The sequence below is a fragment of the Parus major genome, chromosome 2 (genome assembly GCF_001522545.3).
Source record: "Parus major isolate Abel chromosome 2, Parus_major1.1, whole genome shotgun sequence".
NCBI lineage: Eukaryota > Metazoa > Chordata > Aves > Passeriformes > Paridae > Parus > Parus major.
In genome coordinates, this window is record NC_031769.1 from 16,402,627 (window position 1) to 16,426,998 (window position 24,372).

At 38.7% G+C, this 24,372-nt stretch overlaps 1 protein-coding gene across 4 annotated transcripts in view; it reads right to left on the reverse strand.

Moving 5' to 3' along the window:
• Positions 1-23,477, reverse strand: part of MYO3A (myosin IIIA) — a 112,185-nt gene extending 88,708 nt beyond the window's left edge. For all 4 annotated transcript variants that reach the window (XR_002001455.2, XM_033511442.1, XM_033511451.1 and 1 more), the window contains exons 1-2: positions 16,627-23,477; positions 11,636-11,770 (exon numbers count right to left, since the gene is read on the reverse strand). Coding sequence is in view for 3 of the 4 variants with exons in the window: in XM_033511442.1 (XP_033367333.1) it covers positions 11,636-11,770; positions 16,627-16,794 (303 nt within the window). In the remaining variant the exon portion in view is untranslated. The remainder of the gene's footprint in view (positions 1-11,635; positions 11,771-16,626) is intronic.
• Positions 23,478-24,372: the final 895 nt, after the last annotated feature.

Consider the following 24,372-nt stretch of genomic DNA (forward strand, 5'->3'; position numbering starts at 1 on the left):
GTGATTCACGAAAATTTCTCTGCTATTCACAACTGTGAATCTGATGCTATTCCCCAATGTGATCGTAATTAAACTAGGTATCTACTTCAACTTTTTATGTGGACTTTTTTTCATCAGTCAAGTTATTACCGAACAGAAACAGACCAAAAGCAGATGCCCACTTGAGAATCTCCCAGAGTAAAAGTGAACTAAGCCCAGTTCTTTGAAAAAGAGGTAATTTACTTTATTGTTTTTATGAAATTTCTGTATTTCCGCATTTTCCTCACAAAGTCACACGGGACCATATAAAATCCTCACAAAAGACACATTATCCTGTTAAACCAGTTATCCTGCTAAAAGATGACATTGTATTAATATAATTTGTTCTCGTCCAGTCCAAGTTGACCATTTATAATGTTACTAGGTTCTGCATGTTCTACAGTGGTTTCTGTTAATTTATTCTGGAACCGTTGTGTGTATCAAGATTTGTCTTTATTTCCCTAGGACATTATTTTTCCTCACTTTGTAAAGAATAATAAGTATTCCTGCATCTCATTTCTCTAGTATCCTTGTCTTTACCATGCTCCATATTAGACCCTCTGAACTTTTCCTTAAATGCTTTAGCTGATCATTTTTGTTTCTCCTATTTGAAGGCATTCTGAAAATTGCACTCTTACTAGTCTCTTACTGTGCTTCTATTTTTCTCTGCACCAGCTAATTTGTTTTTAATGTGTTCAAAGAACTGCCAGCTACTCTGGTACTTTCCTGTATTTTTACATTATTTTTCCTAAATACAGGTACCCACCAGTTCCTGAAGCCAGCTAAAGCATACTCTCCCTAAGACCATCCTTTCTTTTCTTACATGAGTGAAAGCAACTCTTTGGGGGCCTTTTTCACTCAAATTTCATTCCATCTCTTTTCAAAAGAGATCTGTATTAGAACAGAACAGAACAGAATCTACCTGTTACAGCCATTTCCTGAGTCACTTTCTTTGCCTTCTCTCTCCAAACAAGAACTCCATGGGTTGTCCATCTCACAGTTCAGCTGTGACCAGATAACTCTTATTCTCTGCCTACAGTGTGACACATTTTCATAATTATTACTGCCAAAGAGCACATTCCACTGGCAGCACTTAACACCTACCACTCATACTATGAAGGCTCTTGTGAAAACTTAAAGGGAATTAAATCCGTTTCTTTAATGGGCCAAGTGGTTCAGTACACAGCTCCTGTCTGTGCAGCACAGTTTTAATTTCATCTGAAATGGAAGAAAGATGTGCACTGTAGCTCCTATTTTTCCTAACAGCTGGACAAGTCGACCCATAACCAAAAGAAACCACAGCAATGGTTTCTCTATGCTTTTAGATAAAGTTGATTGCTTTCAATTTAGCGTGAACAAAATGTATCACTGAAACAGGCATCTTTCCTGAATTATTTTGCTTCAGTGATCAAAAACCATGTGATATTTATGATTTTGCTATCTTATATCATCTAGCACCTACAGGGCTGTGTTAGTCACAGCCTCATGGGTGTTTGTTGCTTCTGATTTCTTTCCTTTCAGTTTGGTTTTCAACTTCTCATTTTCTTTGCCATGCACATGCACTGGCAAGACAGCCAGCCAGAGGAAAAGTTTGCCTCTTTCATCTTATGCAATGCTGGTCTTCACAAAGTCTTATATTTCTCAGTCAGATCAAAGATATCTTCACATCATGGCCAAAATGGAAAAGCTGAAACTATGCAATTATTGCCTAAATTTCTCACTTCAAACTCAGCATAATTGAATGAAGCCAAGCAGGCTTTACATAAACAAGAAAAAAAACCCAAACCTAATCCCCAAAAGGAGGATTTTTCTGTTCTAAAACATCTGTAATATTGTGAAAAAAAGCAAGAAGATGACGGTGCTGTGACAAAGGTTTAATGGACAGAGGTTTAATTGAGCCCCATTCAATTCTCCTTCTTGATCATCCCAATGCAAACTTTACATTGCACCATCCCATATTTCACAATCTTTATATTATAATATATTTATATCCCCATCAAGTTGCTAATGAAGAAATCAACATATCACCTGCCCATATCTTCTCAAAAGATTATACAGCTAAAGTGGTACCAAGTTATTATTTCAATAATTTTCTGTAAAGCAACTGGGAGCGAAACATATTTAAAAAGAAATTCTAAAGGAGCTTCAACTATAGCTTCATGGCCTGGCAACATCATAGCAAGTACAACTGTAATTTTTTTAATAGTCAAATAAATGAAAGGGTAATTTTGCAAAATAAGAGCTAACCTAACCACAAAACTGAGAGGCATTGGTCAGTAAAGAGCCAGGACTTTCTGAGTAAATACAAGAGGCAGCTTACCAAGAAAGAAGATTTTGATAGAGCATTCTTAGTGCAATTCATCATTTTATTATACACAAGGAGAAGTGGTAAAAATAACATTTAGAGGGAAAAACCATTCCCTTGGCTAGGGAGAAAAAACAGGGACTAACTTTGGGATCCATAATGACAGGAGTATATCTACTGACTGCTGCAAACCTTAGCTGAGACTCTAGAAAACACACAGAAACCTCTAAGCAAATAGGGCAGCCTGTGGTAGCAGCAGGTACTTGACAGCTTTTATTTCCTGCTCAGAACTGCATTACTTTTGTTCACTCTTCACCAGCTAAGAAACATTTCAAAGCACCTCCCTTTTCTATAGCATCATTTCTATATTATTCAGGGTTCAGACAGTAGTTCCAAGTACTGCCATGTCCACACTACTCATAATCCATTTTATGTGTGTGTTTCTACACAAAGACAGTAATTAAGTCTAATTCACTGTAATTTAAATTACTACAATAGAAATCTTCCCTATTGAGTTTGAAATCATGGCTGGGGAAGCACAGATCCAAACAATGGAGCTTGTCTAAAGGCCATTTTTACAAAAGGAGTGAAGCTGAAACCCACTCATCCCTAAGGCAATTTGTCTCCTCATGGGAGTGTGTGGGACACGAAAGGAGCTACAGGACTCTGTAACAGTCACAGGACCCTACTAAGCAAGAACATTCTGAAGGACTTTCTTAAAGATAATTTTATAAGAACAAAACGATGCTAAACTCAAAAGCCATATTTTTCTTCTCATTTTTTTCTCATTTTGATATGGAATGATTAACTCAGAGAGACTAGACTGGACAGAATTCAAATTAAAGTGTTTTGTAAACCAGTCTTTCCCTGCTCACTGTGTGTGTCTAAGGAGGTTTCCTGCTTCCAGGGTTTGATTTCAGCAAAGTCAGCAGCTGTCTGAATTACAACGAATGGTGGCATCATTTCTGGAGCCCAGGAAATCTTTCAGCACCACTGACACCTGTCTTGCTTCTGCACCTCCCGGCTCCCTGTTCCTTGCTATAGCACTTTTCTCCTTTAGTCAGCACCTCTCAGCCACCTCTGCCCAGCAAAGAATGAGGAGGAGACCCCTCTCCCTACCACTGGAGTGCCTTCAGTCACTCCCTTTATAAAGAGACCCAGCATGTAAACTGAGTGCAAAAACAGCAAAATTGTACTATCACACTTGAATTCAAGTGCTTAACCCTCAGGTGTCAGAGAGCAAGCCCTCCAGCAAAGAGCAAACAAGTCTTAGTCCAAGCATTCTTTCCATGAATGAGGCTGCTCCCCATTACAGCTAAAGGAGGTCTGGTTATCTTGGATCTAATAAAAAACTACACAATTGTGGGTTTTGGTGTTTTGTTTTGTTTTTAAGTTATCTTACATCTTTGGTAAAATTGTGATTGAAAATAAAATGCACAGAAAGCAAAGTGATGTTAAATATTAGAATGTCAGAGGGATATTATTCATATGCTACTGAATTAAATAGTGGCATGGTAAAACTGTTTTCTGGGCTTATTCTTTACTTCATGGTGGCAAAAAATGTTAGAGGTTACTAAGAAGCAGGTTTTGCATGTGAGTATTCTCCAGCAAGGTAGGCCACAACCAGTTGTTTAAAAGATGCCAACTGTGCAAACCACAATGTAATATGAAATATTCATATACAGAGAAATTATTAGTATTTAGTAAAACTTTGAAGCATCAAATGATACTTGTAGCCGCACTTCTTTGGTCTTGAAAAAATAGGATATGATTCCAGAATGAAAAATTGCTATAATTGGGGAGCAAAGAGGAATACATTAGAAATGGATAAATCAAGCCCAATTCAGACATGTAATGGATCAAAACATTCAGTGTTGGTCTGAATGGAGCAATTATAACCAAAGACATTTCTGAAGAATGACCTGTGTTAAGAAATATGAAAAAGCAATTTTCAATTGTTTAATGTTTCTGCTATATATGCCATTTGAAAATAGCTAATAATATTTAGGCAAATGACAGCTTCCTGCCCCTCACTCAGCCTTTTATGAAACCTAAATGGACTTGTTATTTTCCACTATGCTAATTTCCTGAAACATTACTGTTTTACAGCAAATATCACATACTAGAAAAAGCTGTGTATCTGCTTTCTTATTATAACTCTTATTATAGATTCCATTAAACAACACAACTTCCATTCAAAGCATTTTTTGAACTCCATAAACTTGCCTTTATTCTTGTAGATGGAAACACATCTGCATACAGTAACTCCTGTGTCTAACAAATGCATACTGTAAACATGCCAAAGGAAAATCCTAAATAAATTATTAAACTGTCCATACCACAGGGTTCTCTATTTCATGCAAAAGAGAAGTAATTGATACAGTGAAGGCTCTAGTTTATCTCAAGTAGGCTCATCTTTTTAACAGCCAAAGTGAGACTGTTGGGTCTTGCTTCAAGGCGCTCCCACAAATTCCTGTGGGGCTCACTCCAGCCAGTGCTCGTTACTCAGAGAGGCATCATGGAAAGAATCACGTGACTGAATTTGGATTTTCCCACTCTTGCTAGAACTGTCACAGCAATAAAACAACTCCAGTTTCCATACTTCTACCCATTCCTTACAGAATCATAGAATACTGAGTTGGAAAGGACCCACAAGGATCACTGAGACCAGCTCCTGACCCTGCACAGGGGAACCCCAAGACCCACACCACGTGTCTGAGTGTTGCCTAAATGCTCCTTCATTCATTATAATTGTATGACTTTTTAAAGAAAAAATCTTCAGTCAAGTGGAATTCAGCAACTGAAGTCCCAACAGCCTCAATGACATGAATTTGTTTGCTGAATTTCTGCATGATCTGTGACTTCCCAGGCACTGTGCTTTCCTTGCGGGCCTGCAGGACCTGAAGCTAGAGATATTTTCAGCCAAATATCTTGGCATGTCTAGAACAAGGATTAGTTGCTTTACAACACTGACAGCCACTCCTCTCTTCCATGCACAGAGAGGTGCCGTGCAGAGTGACAGGACCATTAGCTGAGAGAAGAAAAAGATCAAGCTAATGGAGAGAAAATGTTTTAGTGCCAGCCATCAGGACTCTTACACAGCGCTGGAAATCTCAGCAAGAGAGAAGGGCAGAACTACTCATCCTGCTCTGAGCTTTGCTTTTTTGTGCCCAGTCTGCTTGGGCATAAACAGCCCCCGAGGAGGTAGCCTGTGCCTGGAAAAGGCTCAGGGGATGGATATGGTTCTGGCAGGGAGAGTGTGCTGCCAGCCCCACATGGCCAACACAACAAGACCCTTCACAAGCCACCACCCCATACACATTACAGGACTCCTTGCCCTTTTACACTGGGATATGGGAATGAGGTGAAAGCATCACAAGCTTGGTCAAGGAAAAAAATATTGATCTATTTACCTAGCACACAAAAGTTATTAGTCTCCCTATATAGCTTAGAAAATAATAATTAATGTGTCAAAATTAAATGAGTATATGAACATTGTCATCTACTGCAAAAATTTAGACGATTGTAAAAGTCAAAGAATCTGACATGGTTGGTTTGGGTTTGGGTTTTTTTTTTGGTTCATTGGGGTTTTTAGGGAGGGTGGGGAGCAGGGTTGTATTTGTTTTTTTACAGTTTCTTGTCTTTCTTTATATTTTACATCACCCAGACTTCCAGCTCTCAAATAGCTGAAGCCTCACTCAATTTCAGGTATGCAACAGCAGTGAAATATTTTAGCCTTCCTTTCTTTAAAATAAAAATACCAATAACCAGCTCTTTGGACAGTTGTTGCCCCTCTTTCGTAGAAATCACAATGCAATGAAAGTTGCACTATTAGTGCAACTAATAGTGCAATAAAATTGCACTATTAACATCTCAGCTCCAAAGTAGGGGAAAAAAAAAAAATTCCTATCCTCTCAGCAGCTGGACTTGCTAAGACTTATTTCTTTACATAAACATACTCCATAGATAGGACATTATATAATAAAGCAGAGGATTTTTGTTGTTGTTTACGCAAGAAGGATGCATTTCTGTGAGTTTCCCCATCTATTAGAATTACATGCAATGTTTAAAAGGCAACATGAGCAGAAACTCTTTCACATATAGTAGGTCAGTGAAGGATCCAAGGCTATTAACCACACAAAATTTGGGCATTAATTATACTCATTTTTCCCTGACAAACATGTAAATTGTGCTCTCACTGTTCATTTATGAATCTGTGAGGAAAGTTTATAAATATTTCATGAACTCTAAAGCTCTCTTTGTGACCACAGTTAGATTTGCAACCACCTGGAAGCATCTGATTTGATAAATTTCTCTCTCCAAAGAGCAGATAAAACAGTGCAACAGCACAGCAGACTCACTCCAGGCCAGATGCAGCAGCATATATGTATTGTCCAGAACTCTTAATTTTACATTGCAACACCTTCTTCTCTTGGCTTTAGTTTTTGCTTATCCCTAACAGCCATCTCCAACCATGCCATTATTCTCTTGAACCCTCACACTGGCTGCCCTTTCTCAAACACATCAAACATGAGCTGGATGCTTTCACTGCCAAAGCCCACGGCAGTTCTAATACCATTTCTTATGCAACAAGAGATCTACTTCTATCCTTGATCAGCTCACAGAGCTGGCATCCATTCCTGGGTATCTGTAGGCATAACATGTTTTCCGTTCTGCTTTGAAGGAGCAGCTAAAACAAACCAGAAAACCATAGCATCATCCTCCTTCAAATCCTCCTGAATAACTCTCCCGTGCTACAGTGCTGACAAATGCTTACTGCTGACTGGGATCACAAGTGACTTCTGTTATCCATTCAGTTCTTTTCCAAAGCCATTTGTTCTGTTGGCTTAAACCTTTGAAGAAAGCTCTCTGCTATGAAGCATCACTTTTCTGACAGGAAAGGAGTGAATAATTGATACTCTACACATTGTGCTGGGCTCTCTAGCCAACTCAAGAATGGTAAGGATCTCCATAAAACCAGAAAGGAGTTCTATCAGGTATCTCAGCTAGTTACATTTAATTTAATTTAAATACCTCACCAGAGGCAACTGCCCTTGTGATTGGTGACTGGGCAGGAACTGCACTGGTGGGCCACTCTGCACCCATAACCCAGCAGCAGTCTGCTGACTGGCTCTCTCTCAGCTCTTACCCTGCTACCAACATTTTGGCAAGCCACTGGAAGAAAACTAGTAGTAATGGACCGACACAACCCTGGTATAGCAGCCTGACAGTTTGATATACTGGAATTTTATTCCTTTTTTCCATATGGTGCTACTTTTACAACTGATAAAATATCTGTACTCTGATTAACCATGGTTTTCACCTTGTTTTCTATTCTAGTTTAATTTAAACCCCTGAGAGCTTTTGCTTACTGGACTTAAGATTTTTTTTTCTTCTTTCTGAAAAAAACCCAAAACTTATCACAAATAAAAGCATCCCAAGGACTTAAAAAGAGAATTTAAACATTTGTACATTCCACTTTTTGTCCTCTTAATGTTAACTTCAAGTGATCAAAGGTAAGTAAAAACTCTGAATCATTTCAGGCAAATTTTAAATCAGCTACCAACAGAACCACAATAATCCATCATGACAATATTTCTCTAATTCTTTTGAGTAATGAGTGTCTTGTTAGCAGGTTAAATTAACATCACAAAAAACATTTAGAAGATGAAACTCAAAGTATAACACTTCGCCTGCAAAAATCCAGAATTACCACAAATTATCAATTTATTTAATGATTTTTCCAGTGTTAAAAGGTTGAGGGAAAGACTAAAATGACTCCTCTTCAGAGAAGTAGATTCCAAGCACAAGCTACTCTACACTCCCACATGATTTCTCTGGTGAAGATTACACTCTATCATGAAAAGGTTCTACATGAGAACAAAGATGAATCAGGTTCATTCAGTCTGGACTGTGCATAACCAGCATCTGTACAAATTGCATCAACTACTCTGTGAGTACTTTTTAACAACAGAGCTGATTAGAAAATAGAGCCTGAAATCCACTGGCAACTCTAACATATTCCTCCTTCTCAAATGAGCAGGAGTCTAAATTTCTTCACACTGAAGTATAATTAGATTTAGAAACATTTCTGCAATGTTGAAAACATTATATTCTACTATGTGTAATATTGTACAAATAGAAATCAGCACATAATAGTGATGCAAAAATTCAACATGTATGCTTGTAAGGGGAGACTGTAGAGCAGGTCTGTACCATCATCAGGTTTTGGGTGTCCATAAATGGATACTAAACAGAACAGTCTGGGATATCTGTAATACAGCAATCATGGTTGCTGGAAAGCATGAGGGAAATGGACTGCAAATACTGGGCAACATTCTCTTCCGAAATAGCATCTTCTAGTGCTACCACAGTACACAGAAAGTTGAGCTACATGGACCATTGGCCTAACTCAGCAAGACACTGCAAATGTTCTTGAAATGTTCACGTACACACCTCGGGGGAAAACAAAAACACCTAAAAAGCATATTTTGTCAGTCTTCTTGACATTCAATACAGTGAAAGGGATGTATTTCTGTAACTGTTCTTGGCAACTCCCTCTATCTCTGCAGAAATGAGAGGTTACTACAATATGCTTTGATACTATAAAAATGTATTTGAGTGGAAAGTCATAATCCATTCCAATTCCAAAATCCATTCCCTCCAATTTTTTTCTCCTACAAAAATAATTTTTAACCTATTAAATAGTTTAACCCATTAAATTAAGTGTTTTTTTACTGTAAAAATAATGCATGTTCCCTCTTTTTCCTATTAAAAAATATTTATGACTATCAAATACACTTATGCAATTCACAAACCCAAATTCATCTCTAACAGGGTATGCATAACTCTGCAGCTTTTGGAAATGGACTGAGATGCTTCTTAAAGTTCTACCTGATTTCTGTAGGAAGTGAACCATAGAAATATGTTGCATTATGATTCTTGTTTACAGCAGCAAGTAAAAGCTGTGTAATACCTACCATTTACCTTGCAGTGGCTTTTCAGCCTTCACTCTTTCTTGCCCAGGTTGCTCTTCTCACCAGGCAAGGCCTGTGCCATTTGTTCTCCCCACCTGTCCCACACCTACATGCTCACCTGTAGGGGCCCAATGCGATTCCTCTCTGCTTGTCTTCCATCAGATAATTTTCAACTATCTCAAATATTCTCCCTTCTGAACTAACATCCAAAGCAGAAAGAAATGGCCTACAGCACACTCTGCCTCAGCTGTGTCATCCTGCTGCTGTCTGCTGACATCAAACCACTAAGCTGATTCGTTCCAAGTAGGGGATTTCTTTCCAACACAGACTCACTAGGACAGTTTCTCCTGCCTGTGTCTCTGGACACACATGGCAAAGCTTAATGCACCTGGCAGAATCCTCCCTCCTGCAATGCTCTGTATTATAAACATGGGTAGAACAACATCCAAGGAGGAGATGTTCAGCTTATCTGAATGGCAGCCTACAAAGAGAAAGGCATTTCTGAACCGACAGTCCAGAGTTCTGTCATTCTGTATGGATGTTTTCTTGTTTCACTTTCATTCCCATAGATCGTTTTCTTAAAAATACATTGCATGGGACACATCTTAAAAAGCTGTAGATTTTTTCCTCTAGGAAAAAACCCCAAACCCAAACATCTACATATATGTATGTATTCAAACACTCCAGTGAATAACTTAGTTGGTAACCTGCAGTGGTGATTCTAAATGCATTACTAAATGCTGAGTTTTACCATCTATCACGACCCATTCATAGTGGAATTTGAGAAACTTTCTCTCTGAATCATCCTGCCCATGGATCCCATCAAAGAACACAAAATGGAGATGATGAAAAGATATTCATTCTTATAAACTGCAGGACAGCTTAATAGCTGCTGTGAAAAGCAAACTGCAACAGCCCTGTAAAGCTGTACACAAGCTGATAAGAAGGTGCCACTGGGACAGAGAAATCTGTTTTATGACAGTTTTCTTTCCCATACACTATTATTAACAGGAAAGCTTCACCAAAGTCAATACTGAAAATTATTTTTGTACTCATGCATATCTACACATACCAGCTGACATCCATTTCATTCACAATCTACATGTGCAGTGACAGAAAGCATCCAAAACACACACTCCATACTTGCACATGTACAGCTTGGCACAAAAAATAGAAAACATACTCCACATGTAGGCTCGTGTTTTTGACATAAAGAATATCGTTCCTTGTGAAATACAAAAGTTAAAATACAAACACTTGGCTGTTTTCCCCCCAGTCTGTTTCATTCTGGCTGTTTGGCATCCATCCTTTACAGGGCAGAAGTTTCACAGATGGGAGTTTCCAACACTCAGCAGACCCAACAGAAGCCAGATTTTCCAAGATGATCACGTCACAAAGCCCTGACACCTTTTGATGTCAGTCTAACCTAGTAATTTGTCATGATTTGCCATGCAAACCATTCTTAAAAACATCCTCCAATGGAACAAGACTTTGGAATGGAATATGCATTACTGATAGCTTGTTTCTAGAATTTGATGCCATTTTATCAGTGAGATATTTGGTAGGAGATTTGTATTTACTTAGCTGGCAAGTCATAAAATAAAACCAATTCTTCAATCTCAATCTTTATCAACCCTGATCAAATGACAGCAAAAGTCTTGATTCTGAGGAAAAGCACACTATTTCCTGTCAGAGATATTCTTCATTTTCCTCTGGATACAAGAGTAAGTTTGTACAGAACAGGCTGTGAATCTACAGAAACTGTAATGATCAAGCTCTTTGCCCACAGATTTCTCAAAACTAAAGACAAACACACCTTGCTCTGAACTTAATTTGAGGAAATCCTGCTGCTGTCAACAGCCTTTAGGCAGTAGCTGCTTTTATTGGCTTATTTATCTATTTGTACATTTATCTCCCCCAGAAAAAAAGGAATTCAGTTATATAATTTCTATAATTTCATTTGGGAAAAAAAATCACAATACTGTGTTCTTTAACTGCTATGTCATATGTTAGTGATATTTAAAGAAATGCTACTACAAGAAGATTCCCATGGCAAGCCTTCCACCAAAGAAAGACTTTAGGTAGCAAATCCTACGAGTTATTGGAATTTATATCCTAATTCTGAATGCACAGGACTAGCAGTGTAATACCAAGATAAAATAATTGCTGAACAATTTAATCAGAACAGGAAAAAGAGTAAACAACAGCATTTATCACTTTGCATGCAACCACTCTTAAAAAAACAAACCAAATTACTTGCATCTTGTTCATTGAGTTTATACAAAACAATGGAATACCAAGTGGAATAAACTTCCTATTTTTCTGTATTATTTACCTCAAGAACTAGCCAAAGCTGGTCTCCATTTTTCACATCCTTCTTATAGTACATGCCGTAAAATTTGACTACATTGGGATGATCAGAGAGAGCTTTCAAAATGTTGTACTCAGCTTCAATTTCTTCATCAATGTCCTAGTGTCACAAACGAGAAATACATAGAAGTTAAAAAATAAATAATAAAATAATAATAGCCATTAAAAAAACCAAACCCACAAAGTATTTTCTGTCAATTCAAATGTAGTTTGAAATGATACAAAGAAAAAAAACAAATAGAACATGAATATACCATTTAGAGAACTGAAGAGCTTGCTTCTGTTTAGTGAATACAAAACAGTCATTTTTTTAAATTTTATTTTGACTTTATCAATTTTAACTAATGAACACATGGGATATGACAGAGCAGCCCTCAGGACACAGGGGAAGGTGTAAGGGTCCTGGAGGACAACAAGCAGTCCATGAGCCATCAGTGTGCCCTGGGGTCCAAGAAGACCAAAGGGATCCTGGGCATGCATTAGGAAGAGCATCACCAACAGCTTGAGGAAGGTGATCCTGCCCCTCCACTCAGCCCTGGTGAGGCACATCTGGAGTGCTGTGTTCAGTTCTGGGCCTCTCAGGACAAGAAAGACATGGAGCTAATGGAATGGGTCCAGAGGAGAGCTACAGAGATGATTAAGGGATTGGAACATCTCTCTTATGAGGAAAGGCTGAGGAAGCTGGGCCTGTTCAATTTCAAGAAGAGAAAACTGAGAGAGGACCTCAACAATATCTACAGGTGTCTGAAGGGAAGGTGTCAAGAAGATGGATTCAGGCACTTCTCAGTGGTTCCAAGCAACAGGATGAGAGGCAACAGGCAGAAACTGATGCACAGGAAGTTCCATCTGAATAGAAGGAAGAAATTCTTTACTGCATGGGTGACAGAGCACTGGAACAGTGTTGCCCAGAGAGGTGAAGTGTTCCTCTCCGGAGAGATTCAAGAACTCTCTGGATATAATCCTGTGCCATGTGCTCTAGAAAGACCCTGCTTGAGCAGGGAGGTTAAATCATATGACCCCACCACTGGTCCCTTCCAACCTGAACTACTCTGTGATGTCAAGGCAAAGCCAGTGCAATCCAGAAATGGGGAGGTGTGCAGATGCCTTGGGAAATTATCCATTACTGCTTTAGTCTTAATGGTAACCCCAGCTAGAAATGGTGCAGTTGGAACTACCTCTCTATCTCTCTGTGCATGAACAAGTATGACTGCAGCCACATCTTATTCATCTGCCATCCCACCTTCTAGAAGTACCTAGAAATTCTCATTCTCTACTGCCATAGAAGCTGGTGACATCCATGGTCTCTCTGGGTTCTGCTACTGAACCATAATAATTGTGGCTTTTTGTCACACTCTCATTACAGACCTTGCCTTTCTTAGACAGTGAGGGAAATCCTTTTGGAGGTGAGATACAAGGACCAGTTTTGCCAACAGATGCACTGGGAGCTGTGCAAATCCCTTCAGACCAAAGAGGATGCAGGCACTGGCAGGCTTTAGCAGGCATTGGATGACTCAGGTAAACCTTTCCCACCTTTGCACTGGAATTGCTCATTGAGGGATGATGATTACACTGCATTTGAGTCATGCTGACAAAATATTCAATCCCTCCTGACAACAGATAAAGGCAAAATATCTGCAGCCATTTTCCTCTCATTGTTTAGATCTCAAAAAAAAAAAAGTTAACATACTCATTTCAGATTTAAAACATTTTTAAGTACTATTTACTATTTACAGCTACACAAAAAGAAGTGAAAATCTGTTCGAGAAGAAGGCTCCCTTATGAACTGCACTATCCATATGAATGAATTTCTTATCAGTGAAAAGCATCTATTCAGTGCCAAAAACCTGTCTCAGCAAAGCCAAATAGAAGTGACCGTGGCAGAAAAAGGGGTTGTTTTGTATTCCCAATGAATGATGCTCCTTCTCATTCTGTTCAACACTCCTGCCCCTAGAGCACTTTGCTCACTTGTTTCATATGCAGGTCTCTCCAATATCCTATTCAAGTTTCTCACACAAGCCTTTTGTCTTGAGACCAGCTTGACTGGTCTCCAAGAACTTCCTCTGTCACCAGTATCTTCATGAATCAGGCCATTAAACTTCCATATTAAGATTACTAGGATAAGTCTTCTCACAAGGAAGGATTTTAGAGATCTTGTTATTGGAACAACTGAAAAACAGTAGGAATTTTCCTCTTTCTAAAAAAGGAGGAAGCTGTTTTAAGGTAATTTTCCCATAAGCACAACAGACAATACAGAAAAAAAATACAAGGACGGAAGAAAGAACCAAAGTATGGAAGGTGGCAGAGAATGAAAAGAGGAAGAGTGGAAGGAGGGATGAAGACAGAATACACCTCTGGCAAAAAGAAAAAAAAAAGATAAAAAAAATTCAGTCAAAAGCCAAGAAATTAAAAACCAAGCATACAATAGCTTTGACTGCCTTGGGGAAATTGGAAGAGAATTAGCCCACTGTCCTACTGTGAATTAATAGTGGTTTCTGTCTCCAGAGGGGTGCTCAGATTTTATGAGATTTTTACAATAATATGGAGAAATTAAATGAGTAGAATATTCATTCTGTGCCTACTAAAAAGAAAAATATTCCTCAATATTTTATGAGGAAAAATATTTGAAATATTTGGCTGAATTTAGCATATTTACCTTAATAAAAGAGCTGCATTAGAAATGGCAGACCGAAAATTCTCATCCTATATACAGGATAATTTTGCTAAGAGTACTAAAATATAATGATGCTTACTTATAGTCCTGAGGACAAGACTAAGCCTTCTCAGTTCCATCTTCATATATTCTCATTTCTACACCTTTGCTTTTCTGTTTCAGTTTCAAAAAGCTGAGCTGTTATTCACCCAAAAGAATCTGTACTCTAAAGGATTAAACATTAAATGTTTATTTCAATCTTGTATCACCCACGATAATGTAGGTTCCCAGTTTAATTTCAAAATATCAGTTAAACCAAACCACATTTCTTCTGCTTTGTTTCCAGTCTACCTCTCAAGAGGCACAATTCTGAAACAATTTCCAAAGGAAAAATATTGTAAAATGTAAAGAAGAAAATACATAAAGTATCTTTTTCCTCTTTGCAATGGCTCCCTCTGCAGCCATTAGTAATACTTTCAGTTTAAATAAAAAGAACCCATTTATTGCTTTCACTTTATTTCCAATACAGGATTGTCACTTTAACAGTAACATGGAGGTACAGCAGCTACTCCAGACATCCTGTAAATAGGAGAGGGCAAAGAAGAACAGTGTTCTTAAAGTAAAAAGTGTAAAACATTTAGTTAAGAGTCAAGCCTTGAAAGAGTGATGTTGACTACGCTACTGCCATTTTTTTATTAAAAACTGTTTTCATCAGTTATACATTTGCCCGTCTTCATTTTCTTAAATTGCATCTTTATCCATTCTATTTCTTCCATCTCCTTTACATTCTATTCCTTTTTCCTACTTAATCTACTTCTCTTTCCTCTAGCATCAGATTTACTAATTTCTTTGTCTTCCTATCATCATTGTTTAATCTTTTTCTGCAACCTCCAAAGTGTACCGAAGAGTGAAAGTTTCACTGATTCCTTCAGGAATTCCAGCCATAGCCAGCTGCCACTTAAGAATCACTCCTGAGCACTTCTGAAGCATAGGAAAGCAAAAGCATTTCCTGCCAAGCAGGCATTTAGATGAACACCAATGGCAAGGAAGTCATGCCTCTTTATTGTAAGCACAAGAGCCTTGTTTACAGAAAGCAAGAGAGTCAAAAATAGTATCCAATACATTTGAACTCATCAAGATGCTTATCACTTGGCAAGTTATGTTTACTTTGGAAGAGGTTGTGGTATTGAATTGAGATGAGCACCCTTTTGTTGCTTTGAAAGCATACTGACATAAAAAGCAGATCAGCAAGAAACACAGCAAAGATAATCAAAGACACTACATTTTCCCCAACATATTTCATAGACTTCTGTGTCTATGGGATCATAGTCTGTGATGTGCAGAGGTAGAAGAGCCCTGTGTGGCTGTGCAGCTCCAGAGCTGGAGCGTCCACACAGCATGACATGCTCGCCATTCCTGCCCAGAGGTCATGCCATGGAAGTGCACAACTCACAAACCTATCCTGGGAGTGCAGAAAATGAACCTAAAAGGGCCTCTGAAATAGGAACAGCTGCTTTCCCATCTTTGGTTCTCAAGAAAAGTCCCAAGCTACAAGCAGCCCCACTGAAGTCAGTGGGGTGTGCCTTTATAAATCAGACTAGTGTTCTTCCTTAGTCTTTGAGCATTAATCTACCACCTAACAAATGTCAGTTTTTGAGAACAAAACCATGCTCTACAACTTCATAATTCCACCTCCCAGTTGCCTGGTGCTTTGTGTAGAGCTAATCCCTTTGCATTTTCCATTTGAAAAGATGGATTCCTCTGTGAGGCCTACATATACTGGCACATTCTGAAAACACAGAATGAACAATAACAATACAGTATGCTATTTTATTTTTCAAGTATCACTCATAGCACATAACTCAGCTACAAGCATGTACTCAGATGCTTGAAGGTACAGCTTAAGTACTTAGAAGTACGTAACTTCCTTACTGGCCAGTATGTCAAACACTTAAAAAAAGGAAAGGGAACAACAGTAAAAATAGAATAAGCTAGGGCTCCTCATACTGAAAAGGAAAATAATCAGCTCTGCTTCTGAAAACAAGACAAAAGGGATAACAAAGTAAAAATAACAAAGTTTAAGTATACTTCTGACTTTTACCATAAGCAACCACTTCCAAGAGCACTTATAATAAGTGCTAGCATTATCATATCATGTCAATGCTAGTGCATTAATAGCTAGACTGATATGAAGCAGGCTGAAATAGTTTATTTCACTATCACTCCTAAGACCAATTATCTACAAAGATTAAGAGAAAAAAAATACTAATAAACTCACAATTAACAAAGTAATTTAAATAACTTACATGAACAGGATCCAAAATTTTGACTGCTGCTTTGCTGCCATTTTTCTTATTTAACACCTTGAAAACTTTTCCATAAGTTCCTTTGCCAATAGTCTCAATTATTTCCCAGGTATCTGAAGGATCAGGAAAGCTATCAAATATTATTGTTTTCCCAGTCAACGGAAGCATCTCAAATGATGGCTCCTAGGAAAAAGAGATGTCAATGTTCACACAACAAATGGTTAATAGCAATTAGCTTCCTAGAAATGGGAAGAGAAATACACATTCCATCCTAAAACACTAGAAATGTTTTTGCATATAGTGTGCATGCACAGATAGCATAATGAATAAGAACTGCTGCACTTGAATTTCCCTTCATTTGATATCATGTTGACTGCACAATATCAAATGAAGGTATGTGCAGTCAACACGGTATCAAATGAAGGGAAATTCAAATGATAATTTGAACCAAATTCAGGTTTGAGTGAAGCCAGTGGAAGCTTGCTCATGCACTTCAATGAATATATATTGTCATGCCAGGATCTTTGGAGGGACAGAGGAATGAGAGTGAAGTTCATAAAATCCCAAAGAATTTAGGTCCATTACCAAGAATCAGGCAAGAAGTGGAAAGAAACGCACACAAAACATCTTAAATAGTAGCGGTAGGTTCATTGAAACTCTTACAGGGAACTATCATTTTTACAAGCCTACTCTTAGGATTTGAATTATGACATAGATCTCAAACAGCCAAGAAGGTCAAAGTGACAGATCTTTTCACAATGCTGCGGTCTTCTGACAGTCAAGCACTCAGTCGTGGAAAATGTGCTTACCAATGTACATCCTTTAACAACTGGTTTACATACTGCAAAGGAAACACCTTTTACAATGATTGAATTGTATCCATCACTGACCAGGTTACACCAACACCCTGGTCCATGACAGATACAATTCACCAGGAAATCTGCAGCAGACTGTTGTGTACTTGGTACTACAGCCAGTACTGGCCCAGCTCCTCGATTCCAAACAGTGGGAACAAAATGATCCAGTTTTACCTGACACAATGAAATCTCCCACAGTACTATTCCAGGTTAAGGTCAGAGTAAAGATCAAGATCCAGAGACATACAACTGCAGTAAGTATATCCTCAATTTTCCATTCCAGATTCAAAATTTGCTTCTTTTTTCCGTCCCACAGGATTTACAAAGACTCAGCTCAGTTAGGACACTGACTGTAGTCTCTCCCTAAGGCATCACCTTATGCCTAGTCTTTATCCATGCCTTGGGAATTTCACAACATTCATGCAAACCCTTTTCTTTCCCCAAAAAAGAACACAAATGAGTCACAACTTCGTTTTTATTTGTCTTTAAAGCAGTGCTCAAATACAGTTATTCTGTTGGGGTTTTTTTAATCACTTCATATATAAATGCTTTGTAATTAGCTTCTGCACTCTTGTAAATAGGGGACTACACGAAACAATAACTAAACTTGGGATGATAAAGGGATGAGGATTCATAATCTCAAACCTTTGCTTTGATGGTTTCAATAATGGCAGAATTTCAAAATTTATCTAAGCTTTAGTTTTTTTAATTGATGCTAACTATTTGTTTAAGATCTTACTGGATAATAAACCTGTAACTAGTGGATTTTTTATTTTTGTAAGAGGGAAAAAAGTTAAAAGGTATCAATGGTTGCCTTCATAAGAACTAAGGCATCCAAATCATATTGAAGCCTGTCTACATACAGGCTATTTTCTACACAATATGTAATTTTCCATCAAAATCTAGAGCCTGCTATGTCTCACATTACAAGAAAACACAGGAGCTTCTGACCTGGGCAGTAGGAGAGAGGCAGCACTGAAGAAAGGAAGATTTAATTCCTCCCTTTCGAAGATGAACACTTCTGGCAAGGGAACTCAAAGAATAGCTTCACATATTTAGACTGTGCCAGAGCCAAGCAGGGAACTCTGATACCTTGAATATCCAAATAAGTAAAGGCCCACCCTGCTACAGGGAAGTTTTAAATGAAGCAGAGCACTCTAAGCAGCAAGGTTCCAAGCTGGTGCTTCAGACAGCCTCCCAGGCCTCATTAACTCCCTATACATTGACAGAATGAAGCTGAAATTCATTGACTCCCAGTATCAATTGCTTATTTGTCTGCAGAGACTGGTACAATGAGAACTGTTAAAGGGCTAAGGAAACATGATCCTGCAGGTGCTATTTGGCTACCAGAGAAAAAGTGCTAGAGAAATTGTCATGTGCTTTTGCTTTCTTTAGAAAATCATACCAGTTGCACATCTAGTCTTAAGAAAAGTCACCACATACTTAAACAATATGCATCCAGTATCTATTGTACTTAGTTCAATAATTTAAGAGTGCTATTCCAGAAAAAAATTATTCACTTTAGTTCTTTCTTTTGATTTACACCTTCAAAATATGAAATTTAATAAATTACACTGAATACCATGTTTCCTCACTTTTGCCAAGTTTAAGAACAAGTCACTAGAGATAAATTGTTTAGTTTCCACTTCAATTATTAAAAATATATTAAATAGAATGATTTCAAGTGTTCTCTCTGGATGATGGATAATGTTTTATTACATCTCAGTGAAGTTGTGAAAGCTGATGATTTAACCTCATATTTCAGCAATAAATTGGACTGCTCCTGGAATATGTCTGGATGCCCAACCAACTGGATAATTTATCATATCCTTCACCATTAAAAATTTACTTAAAAGCCACCACAATTTATAACTTGATCCAAACCTCTAAGCTGGGAATGTAGCCTTGAATCGCTAGGAAAGAAAGAACTTTTAAAAATACTTTTGGTGTGTTCAGTGTGACAATTCACTCAGCTTCTGCTCAGATTTTGGCTGGTGAGGCCTGATAGATGCTGGGCACAGCACCGGTAAATCAAAGCAAGAGCATCAAGTAGGCAGACAGATGGCCTGAAAGAGCTCAAGAGCCATTATGAGCATTACGCACCATTATCACCAGCAAATCTCTGTCTCCTTGTCATCTTCCCCCTTTTTTCCCCAGAATCTGCTCACTTACAAAAAATGGTATAGGCCAAATCTCCAAGCTGGAAGGTATAAAATCCAAAAAGCTTTAGAAGCAAATCTAGCAGGAGCTGGACTGCTGAGGCCTTCCTGCTGCTTGGTGTGTTACAGGGAACACTTGCACTGTGACAGAGGAGAAGGGATAAGCAATTTCTAACCCCACAGCTAGGTTTCATTTTTTTGGATTTGCTTGAAGGTGTATAAATTAAGAGTTACAGGTTATAAATTACGAAACCTTATGGCTTGAATGGTGAATAAATTAATTCCTGTGATAGACTGACCTAGGCAAAAGGGGATTGAGCCCCTCTTCATCGTGTTTCATATCGTTCTTGATGAGCTCATGAAACACAGTTTAAATCAGAGTACATTGTCCTGTAAGTTTGAGAGAACTTAGGATAATTCAGGATATTCAAGGCAAGGAGAAAGTAGACTTGGAGTTCCAAAAAACCAAGGTTTTGGGTTTTTTCAGTTGGTTGGTAGGTTGGTTGGCTGGTTGGTTGGTGGGTTTTTTTTTTATCTGAGAGGGGTATTTGGTGCCAGTTTTAAGAACAAACTGGGTGAGAATTCTTATGAGCCATTCCTATGTGACTTTTTGTTTCACATCAATCATATGCACCCTATATAGGAGACTTCAGGCCAAATATTAGAGAGAGGCCCTGTTCAGCTGCTATGCTGGCAGACCACTGCCAGCACTCCATCATTTTCAGTATCTAGTCAGTTTAGAGAGGGAAGCGGAAGCCGGCTGAAGAACACAGTATATGTCCTCTGATACACTCTGATAATCTCCTCTGAGTGCCAAGGTAACTCAGTAAAGTACATTTATCACACCCAAAGCTTCAGACACAAAGCAATTGCCCCACAGAGAGCTTTTTAGTCAAGGCCACAGAGCATTAGAGACAACACAGTCATGTGGGAATAAGCAATTGGTTTTGCTCCTGCCAGCTGGCTTGAAAAAACAATGGAGCCTGAATTTCACATAGAATATTATGGGTTAATCCAATATTTTCATCACTGTTTCATACCACTTAATCGTGCAACTTTCTTATAAACCTTCCCCCACAATAGTTTCTGACTGGACCTTCACCTCACTTGGATGAAAACATACCCATTTCCTCCATAAAGAGCTAATAAAATGAGAACCCCTGCCTCATGTCATTCATCTTCCTCCACACAGGACTCACAAAGCAGACATCGATTCACATTTAACTACAATGAATGCAGCCCTTAGGCTCCCATCAGCATCTTGTCTCCTGGCTACCACAACTTTCTGGCCTTGAAAACTGGAACCAGGATCCCATCAGTTCAGTTTGAAACACCCCTACTGAGGTTGTCTTCTGTTTTGTTTGTCCACACCACCCTCTCCTTCACATCACAAACACCACTTCAGCAGACAGCTCCTGCACACATCCTACCCTGGAATGTGCCAGACATCTTCCTGTATGTCACGACTGGCAGATGTCGGGTGCCAAGAACACCGGCACACATGGCAAATCAGGTCTGTTACCTCTCTGAAGGTGACACAATGCATTCCTTCAGATTGTGAAACTTAAACCTCTTGCCTAATGGACGCCAGAAAAAGTAATCAACCTAACAAAAACAAAGCAAACAAAAATAGACAGCTTGTTATATCAAATAAAAAACTCCATCTCACCCCACTATTTCACACCCTTTATTGCTTTATTCAATATCTAATTTGGAAGTTCTTCTATTTGGCACTGATCACAAGGCACAGTGGGGCCTTCAAATACTTAATGCAATGGCACAATCAAATCCCAAACTGCATTTCTTCTTATTTCTTGAGTTATGCCACACTGACAAGTACTTAATAAGAAAGTTAAAGGCTGCCACATGGAATTCTCAAAACAAGCCAAAAAGCATGAGGCTACAATATGCCCTTCATTGTTCTAGCACCTAGCAATTTCTGGATAAATGTCAAAAAAATTTGATTATTCAACTAAAAGCATGGACTGCAGCTCAGATTCTCAGCTAGAGTTATAATGACTCATTTATGCAGTATATTATCTTAGCCATCATTTAAAGAGTATGTTTTGCTCTGGAAATTCAAATATCTCCCCCATTCAATTCTGGGAGAATATGTGGCCTCTGATTTCGATGGTGATGCAACCTACATCTGAATGGGAACTATACTCAATCTAAGCTCGGTGTGAACAGATTATCTAGTTTGGCCATTAGTTAAAGACAAGTGTTTGGAGGTTTGCAAGCTGGTTTTCTTTTACTTCATTTGTCAAAAGCTGAATGTACTTAGCATTATAATTTCACTCTAAAACAACAACAAATTTGCATAATTACATAATTTTTGTACTCTCCATATGTCTAGACAAATTACCCTCTTCAACTGCATATCAATTTGCTCACTACTTTCTACTCCATATATTCCCCATTGCTTTCAATTGTCCTTCCTGTCTGCAAGAAACCTTCCAGAGGGAAAAAAGATCTCTTTGGTCCCAGCTATTGTAGATGAAGAATAAAAATCAACAACCTTCTCTAACAGTCAGTCCATGTCTTTTGCTGTTTTGTGCTTATATGAGTAAGAAAGGAACAAGACATCAATTTAGGTAGGCTTCACCTAAGCAGATGTGTAGAATACACCGACTGGAACCTAAGTTAGACGCTATAATTCCATTTCAGTCAAAGCAATAAAAAAATGATTCACCTCACCTGGTTAGCATTTATCTTAGCATAAGACAGCTTAGTCTCCAGACACTACTGATTCTACTGGCTAAGTTTGCATTGCCTACAACAGGAACCCAGTTACACTGCTACAGATGCAGACATGCTAAGGTAAATTAATTCTATCTATTTAAACGCTGGAAATAAAGAGTTTTAGCTTGACAACTGACAAAATGAGTATCAGCTCTATAGTACAGCCAGGAAAACTGCAAGCCAGCCACATCTCATCACTTGAAAGCTGTCAGGCAACTTGGACATTGTCTGATGATACACAAACAAGGCAAGCATCATGCAATGACACTGCTAAGCAAACTTCGAAGCCAGCAACCAAAACCTAAATTAATGTAAATGTAGGAATAAATAGTTACGTAAAGCATTTGGAGGCAAGGAGTAGTGATCAATTTAGGGAAGTATCAGACAATATACCTCCTGGTCACAATTCAAAATACATGCATGAATCTTAGGGCTCTTCATGGAAGAAACTGATCTGATTTTGAGGCCACTTTTTAATGTTTACTCCCTGAAAGGCTGGGTTTCTAAATACACTTCTTCTGTTTCTAAAAACACTTTTTTTCTTTGGTGACTGTTATCCAGTGACAACTTTCCCAACAAAGCAAGACATCTTTCAGAGACATTTGATGCCTCTGGACTCCTTGACCTTTGTAAAACTTCTACACGCAGCAGAGAGGCAGTACTGTGCGGTATCAGTACCTGATCTCCTTCAATTGATAAATGCATATTGGGTGTCCACACTGACATTTCATCTGCAGATTATTATTCAGCTGATCTTAACATTTTGACTTGCTGCAGACTGAACTGGCCAGCCCTGCTCAAGGGAGGCTCCAGCTCTTCACTCTCTGAATGCTCTCAGATGGCACAGATGCAAGGGATGTCCTTCAGTGCTAGGTTCCACCTTGGTTTCCATCCATTCCCTGCCATGCCCCACAACAGTCAAAGTCACACTGAGGTTTACAGTTCTAAGGTAACTCCATCGGACAAGGGGATCTTTTTAAGCAACAGGTTAAAGAATCAGCAAGGCCTGTAAGCCCAATCTATTCTCATGCATAGGGGCTACCCACTAGATTGCAATCCTTCAGAGTTTACACATGATACCAGTACAGAACCCAAACCTTTTTTAAAGCCAATCTTTAGTTAAAGAAAGAGGATATGAAAAGAACAAGGAAACAAAATGCTAAATTTAATTACTGTCATCAATTTTAAGAGCTCTGATGTTTTGAAAACAAATGATAGCTAAAGATTTTTGTAGCAATTGTGGTCCAACAGACAATATTTATGCAGGGGCATCAGAATCACGAAACAAGATTAATAATGGAAGGGGGAATGGCTCATTATCAAATTGTATTTGGACTTTGTGCCACCAGAAGTAATGAACTGACATTAGCAATGCATAAACTGAATTATATCCAGCTAATTTTATGGCTCCCAGAAGAGAGGCACTGCAAATGATGAGCATCATTTTTCAATGACTAAACACTAGATCAATATATTAGCAAATGACTTGGTTTTCAAAGCTAAAGCATCACTTAATTTTCCTATTTTAACACAGTAAAACTTTATAAAGCCATAAAAAATCAATATGGTGTGACCTAACTCACTCCGCGTTTCTCAGAACTTCTAACAACAGAAAAGCGGCAACTCAAAATTAATTTAGCTGCCGTATCAATGAGCTTTGTCAGGGATTGAATTTAAGGCTATACCGTAACTTGATAGCAAGATAAGGAAGGCGCTTCAGACAACAAGAAAACTCGCTAGCACTTAGCACTAGCCGACAAGGAGTGTCGGGGTGCGAGTGTACGGTGGGCACGGTACGGCTGCACCGTGTCCTGCCGAGCCCCCGGGCACGCCGCATTCCCGCGGGGGGCGGGCGGGCAGCGCTCTGCCCTGCTCCCGGAGCGCCCGGCTGCCCCACCGCGGGCACCACGCGGGCCACGCTTCTCTCCCGACTACTCCGCACGCGTTTCTTATCCAGAAACTCACATGGGGAAAGGAAAAAAAAAATT